At 45.1% G+C, this 6,000-nt stretch overlaps 1 protein-coding gene across 1 annotated transcript in view; it reads left to right on the top strand.

Moving 5' to 3' along the window:
* The first annotated feature begins 3,023 nt into the window (after positions 1–3,023).
* Positions 3,024–6,000, top strand: part of LOC148805243 (uncharacterized) — a 132,921-nt gene continuing 129,944 nt past the window's right edge. The window contains exon 1 of the mRNA XM_088909753.1: positions 3,024–3,418. Within this exon, the coding sequence (XP_088765879.1) occupies positions 3,124–3,418 (295 nt within the window). The 5' untranslated portion in view covers positions 3,024–3,123. The remainder of the gene's footprint in view (positions 3,419–6,000) is intronic.

Below are 6,000 nucleotides of genomic sequence, written 5' to 3'. Positions count from 1 at the left end.
GCCTTAGTTCCATGCCTACAAATTGTGATATTTGAAAAAAATTGGGAAGGACTTCTACAGTTAATATATAGAAAAGAGTAACATAAAGTATAAATGCAATATCAAGAAAAAAATATCTGATGCTTTTTAAATGTTCCAATATCTAATAATTGAACTGGTTCCTCAATGTCAATTTGGGGTACCACAGGGATCAGTGCTGCGGCCAATATTGTTCTCTCTGTACATGCTGCTGCTAGGTAGGATAATACAAAAACATAATATTAACTTTCATTCATATGCTGATGACACTCAAATAAACATTTTGTTTACACCTAACAACAACTCGTCTATTATCACTTTATTTAATAGATACTTTATTGATCCCGTGAGGGATCAATAAAGTATCTAATTGCATTAATGAAGTAAAGACTTGGATGTGTGAAAACATTTTGTTCCTCAACTCTGATAAAACAGGTTCTGTTGTTTGGTGGCTACAATACTGATAGGACTACTATAACTTCAGCACTTTACTCAGAGCATTCAAAAATTTGCCTCAAAGACTCAGCACATAACCATATTAGACGCAAGGCTCTCGTTTAACTCTCATGTTAAAAGAGTATCAAAACATACTTCCTACAGTTGAGAAAAATTGCAAAACTAAGGCAGTTTCTCTCCACTCAAGACACAGAGAAATTAATGCATGCTCTTGCATACAGCAGGTTAGACTACTGCAATGCCCCACTATCAGGTAGCAAAGACCTTTAGAGACCGCCGTGTATAAGCCCCACATAAGTGATGTGAACAAACAGCGTTTTACAAAGGAGCTGCTTTGGAGTCGACAAAGCTCATCTTGGTCTCTCTGCACAGCCAAATTTCAAGTGATCAGCTCCGTGTACAGAAGGAAAGTGCATTTGGTACGAGATGCCATGAAACACCAGAAATACATTGAGAAAAGATGGCCTGTCGCTAGGGACCTTTATGCAGTTGAGAAGCATGCGAATAAAGGTGGTTTGTTTCCGCTTGGGAAACCTTTCGTTTAGGCGAAACCACTACAGAATGGAAAGCTGCAGGCACTACTGCTGCTGCTGCTGGTGACTCTTGTTGTGAATGCAAGGAGCTGCATCTCCAACATCCCTAACTTCCACTCGATAATCTACTGGACACACCTGCCCCTCACAGAGTCAGTGGAAAGACCCCTGAGTGGGAGTAACGGAAGGCAAAAGAGATAGGGGTCTCTCTCTTCTTCTCACAAGCTGTGGGACACAACAGACATACAGAATTTGCTGCAGCACCATTTTCATAAAATGCAATTATGTTGGATGAAATTGTCGAGCTGCTTCAACCTCTGGGGCAGGAAAGGCAGCCTCAGACATACCCACAGCCATGCCGGCTCGAAGTGGGGAAAGATTTTTCCCCAAACCACATCCAAGACTGGTGCCCTGAACTGCTTTGCCACAACCAGCCTGTGGAACACGATGGTGGTGCACCCCAGAAGGCTCACCCCATGGTCCCCCGTCTTCACTGTCATCTCCCTGAGCCATGCACCTGTCACAGCTTCTCCAGCCAGCTGTCCAGGAGGCTGAGTTTGAGTTGCTCAAAGTCCTGCAGGATCTAACTGCCAGACAGCTCATCGTCAACCTCCCGCACAGTGTCGACAATAGCTTGAGCAGGTAGAAAGCCATCCTTTATTTCGTAAAGAAGATCCCTGAACTAAGACAATTCAGCCTCATAGAAACATGTACTCCATCGAGACCTGAGCCAGGTGGTTGAGGAACAGAGGCTGCTCAAGCAGTATTCGTCCCACAATAGACACTTTTTTGGGAAAAAAAAATTGAATTGATGTATCATGTGAACCCTTGCTCTTAAGATGGAAAGAGATTGCATTTGGTATTGCATGCAATTAGATGCTAATTATTTTATTTACTTTGCCCTCTTGTTAAGATGTGTTACATCAGGAAAATAAAGTATATGCTCAGTAGAGGGGTTGTCATATTTTGTCTGTTAATCAAACATAATCAACAATTATGGACAACCATTTTTTGCCATGGTTGTGAATTATAATGCCTTCAAAGTCACATTTAAACTTTCTGTAAAATTAAAAAAAAAACAGAAATAAAAGCGGGCACTGATTTGTGTCCAGAATACTCCAACGTAACAAATCCTGCTCCAGAAATGGTCTCTTCTCCCCTTTTGAGCCACTGCCCACCAAAAGGTCTCTACGTGTCTCTGTTAGGAAGATGTCAAGATGCTGAGCCTGTGCTGTGCTTCAGTGGCGGGTGTAGAGGACACGCTGTTGTACATGGAATGCAAATTGAGCTCCTTGGACATGAAAACTGACAGATGGTATAAACTTCTCTCAATATACAGGAGATCCTGTGTCTGAAATCCTGAGGTGCCTTTCTTCCTGTCTTGTCATACAGAATGTATCATTAAGGACAATCACATATGGCTTGATTTTGTTACTAGAAGTATTTATTTCCTTTCTTGGAACAACGTGTTTTTCGAGAAATTCATACAATTTGCGAAATATGAAATACAAATCTTGCTTATGTTGCAGAATAAATACTGCCAGCTGGGAAGAATATGACAGCATTTTTTTTCTTTAACCAAAAACCTGCAAAGGGAGACGTTTTCGTTGTGGAAGGGCAAAACAGTAAATATGTTCCGTTTCACAAAATTCACACTTACGAACGGCGCAAGTCGCAGGTGATTCACTCCTCTTGACTAGGTGGCGCTAGGAGGTGCAGTTAAGTTTATATCAGGCTGCAGAAACTCCTCTTTCTCAGCTCCGCTTCTCGATTGTTTTGAAGTCGCGGCCGCGCTAACGAATGACGTCATCACACGGCGCTACACAACATAGCTGTGGGTGCTTGAATGATTTTCTTTCTATAAAGAAGAAAGTTGTTTTTTTTAATAACTTCAGTTTCTGAAAACGTAGCATCTTGTCAGCTGTGTTTATGCTTGAACAGAGCACAGCCCTGACAACAGAATCTGTGAAGAATAGAAATAAAGAAGCTGTTCTGTTTAAACATCGCAAGTCAGCCTTTGTTTCTGATCGACTCTGAAGAAGGATGGCGGAGTACTTGTTAAATCTGGAAATCCAGCTTGACTCGTTCATGCACGTTTTGCTCAAATCGATCGTGTATGAAGTGTCAGAAGTTTTTGGAAACAGGATGTCTGACTCAGAACGAGTTTGAAAACAAACTCCGCAGCGTCTCCCAGGTCCTGGTGAGACGGGCCGTGTTTAAAATCACACAGTGTGTGCAGGACATTGTCGGGAGTGAAATGGCGCAGCTGAAGAAGGAAAACGAGAGCTTGAAGTGGAGATTGCAGCTGTGGGAGGAGGATTCGGGAGCAAGAGGAGATCAGGGTACCCAGACGCTTCCCTGTGAAGTCACTGCAGAAATAAAAGAAGAAATGGACATGAAACTGTTGTCAGGTCAGTGTGGTGACGTGTATGAAGTCAGAGTATGTGTGTGTGTTTAAAACCAGTGTCTATAACTTCCTCACTGGTGAGGTCTGTGTCTGTATTAACTCCTCTGGAATATTAATCCACTATATCTGTATTAATCCCTCTCTCTCTTAGTGCATTGTTTATGTACCGTACTGTGAAGTAAGTATGTCTGTATTAACCCCTCTCTCAGTGCAGTGTTAATGTACTGGAGTGTCCAGTCAGTATGGCTGTATTTACCCCTCTCTGTCAGTGCAGTGTTAATATGCTGTAATTTCCAGTTTGTCCTTGTTTGTATAAAGTGTTAATGTACTGTAGTGTCTAGTCAGTATGTCTTTATTAAACCCTCTCTGTCTCAGTGTAGTGTTAATGTACTGTAGTGTCCAGTCAGTGTGTCTGTATTCACCCCTCTCTCTCTCAGTGCAGTGTTAATGTACTGGAGTGTCCAGTCAGTGTGTCTGTATTAACCCCCCTCTCTCTCTGCAGTGTTAATGTACTGTAGTGTCCAGTCAGTGTGTCTGTATTAACCCCCCCCCCCCCTCAGTGCAGTGGTAATGTACTGTAGTGTCTAGTCAGTGTGTCTGTATCAAGCCCCCTCTCTCTCAGTGCAGTGTTCATGTACTGTAGTGTCCAGACAGTGTGTCTGTATTAACCCCCCCCCCCCCTCAGTGCAGTGTTCATGTACTGTAGTGTCCAGTCAGTGTGTCTGTATTAACCCCCCTCTCTCTCTCAGTGCAGTGTTAATGTACTGTAGTGTCCAGTCAGTGTGTCTTTATTAAACCCTCTCTGTCTCAGTGTAGTGTTAATGTACTGTAGTGTCCAGTCAGTGTGTCTGTATTAACCCCTCTCTCTCTCAGTGCAGTGTTAATGTACTGGAGTGTCCAGTCAGTGTGTCTGTATTAACCCCCCTCTCTCTCTGTGCAGTGTTAATGTACTGTAGTGTCTAGTCAGTGTGTCTGTATCAAGCCCTCTCTCTCTCAGTGCAGTGTTCATGTACTGTAGTGTCCAGTCAGTGTGTGTGAATCAACCCCTCTCTGTCTCAGTACAGTGTTAATGTACTGTAGTATCCAGTCAGTGTGTCTATATTAAACCCTCTCTGTCTCAGTGTAGTGTTAATGTACTGTAGTGTCCAGTCAGTGTGTGTGAATCAACCCCTCTCTCTCTCAGTGCAGTGTTAATGTACTGTAGTGTCCAGTCAGTGTGTCTATATTAAACCCTCTCTGTCTCAGTGTAGTGTTAATGTACTGTAGTGTCCAGTCAGTGTGTCTGTATTAACCCCCCCTCCCCTCTCAGTGCATTGTTAATGTACTGTAGTGTCCAGTCACTGTGTCTGTATTAACCCCCCCCCTCTCAGTGCAGTGTTGATGTACTGTAGTGTTCAGTCAGTGTGTCTGTATTAACCCCCCCCCCCTCAGTGCAGTGTTGATGTACTGTAGTGTCCAGTCAGCATGTCTGTATTAACCCCTTTTTCAGTGCAGTGTTAAAGTACTGTAGTGTCCAGTCAGTGTGTCTGTATTCACCCCTCTCTCTCAGTGCAGTGTTAATGTACTGTAGTGTCCAGTCAGTGTGTCTGTATTAACCCCCCTCTCTCTCAGTGCAGTGTTAATGCACTGTAGTGTCCAGTCAGTCAGTGTGTCTGTATTAACCCCTTTCTCTGATTGCAGTGTAGTGTTAATGTACTGGAGTTTCCAGTCAGTGTGCCTGTATGAACCTCTCTCAGTGCAGTGTTAATGTACTGTAGCGTCCAGTCAGTGTGTCTGTATGAACCGCTGGAGAGGTGCGTTCTTGCGGTTGGGATGGTTGTGGGCTGCAGGAACATCAAGTCCGCTTCCCGCATGAGTGGAGGGATAGTTATTTTCCTGCAATCTATTGATCTGGCAAATGCCCTGGTGGTAAAGTGGGTTGTCCTGGACGGCACCTTCACCCCGGTGCTGCCGTTCACAGCCCCAGCTCGGAAGATCACCCTCTCCAATGTGCCTCCGTTCATGAGAAACGAGCTGCTGTAGAGGGAGCTGTCCTGTTACGGACAGGTGGTCTCTCCGATCAGGAGGGTCCCTCTGGGCTGCAGGGGACTTCAACTGAAGCATGTCATCTCTTTCCGAAGACAAGTCTACGTGATCTTAAAAAAACCCCATGGAAGAGATCAATGTGGATCTTAAATTTCGGATTGACACCTGTGATTATGTTGTATTCGTGACTTTGGAATTGACGAAGTGCTTCAGGTGCGGGAGCGAGGGGCATGTGGTGAAGAATTGCCAGGAGGCCAGGAGACAGTGTCAGGCAGCGGGGAGTGGAGCAGTGCAGGGAGGCAGCAGGGAGGCAGAGCCCACGGCCGGGGTGCAGGAGAGGAGATCGCTGGAGGGGGCAGGTGAGCCCGAGCTGGTGGTGTCCCATGCAGGAGAACAGATAGCAAAGAGTGGACCACCTCAGCCCTCAGATGGGAGCTCCCCACACCGGGGAGCAAGATACGAGCGCTGGCGGAGCAGGGGAGCTGCAGAGCCCCGCTGCTCAGGAGAGTCAGGGAGAGAGAGCAGGCAGTGACACCGACGGAGGAAAACTCGTCACAAGTG

The sequence above is a fragment of the Atractosteus spatula genome, unplaced genomic scaffold (assembly GCF_055471065.1).
Source record: "Atractosteus spatula isolate fAtrSpa1 unplaced genomic scaffold, fAtrSpa1.hap1 Scaffold_77, whole genome shotgun sequence".
Taxonomy (NCBI): domain Eukaryota; kingdom Metazoa; phylum Chordata; class Actinopteri; order Semionotiformes; family Lepisosteidae; genus Atractosteus; species Atractosteus spatula.
The sequence above is the reverse complement of the archived record's forward strand: the minus strand, read 5'-3'. Positions and strand labels throughout refer to the sequence as shown.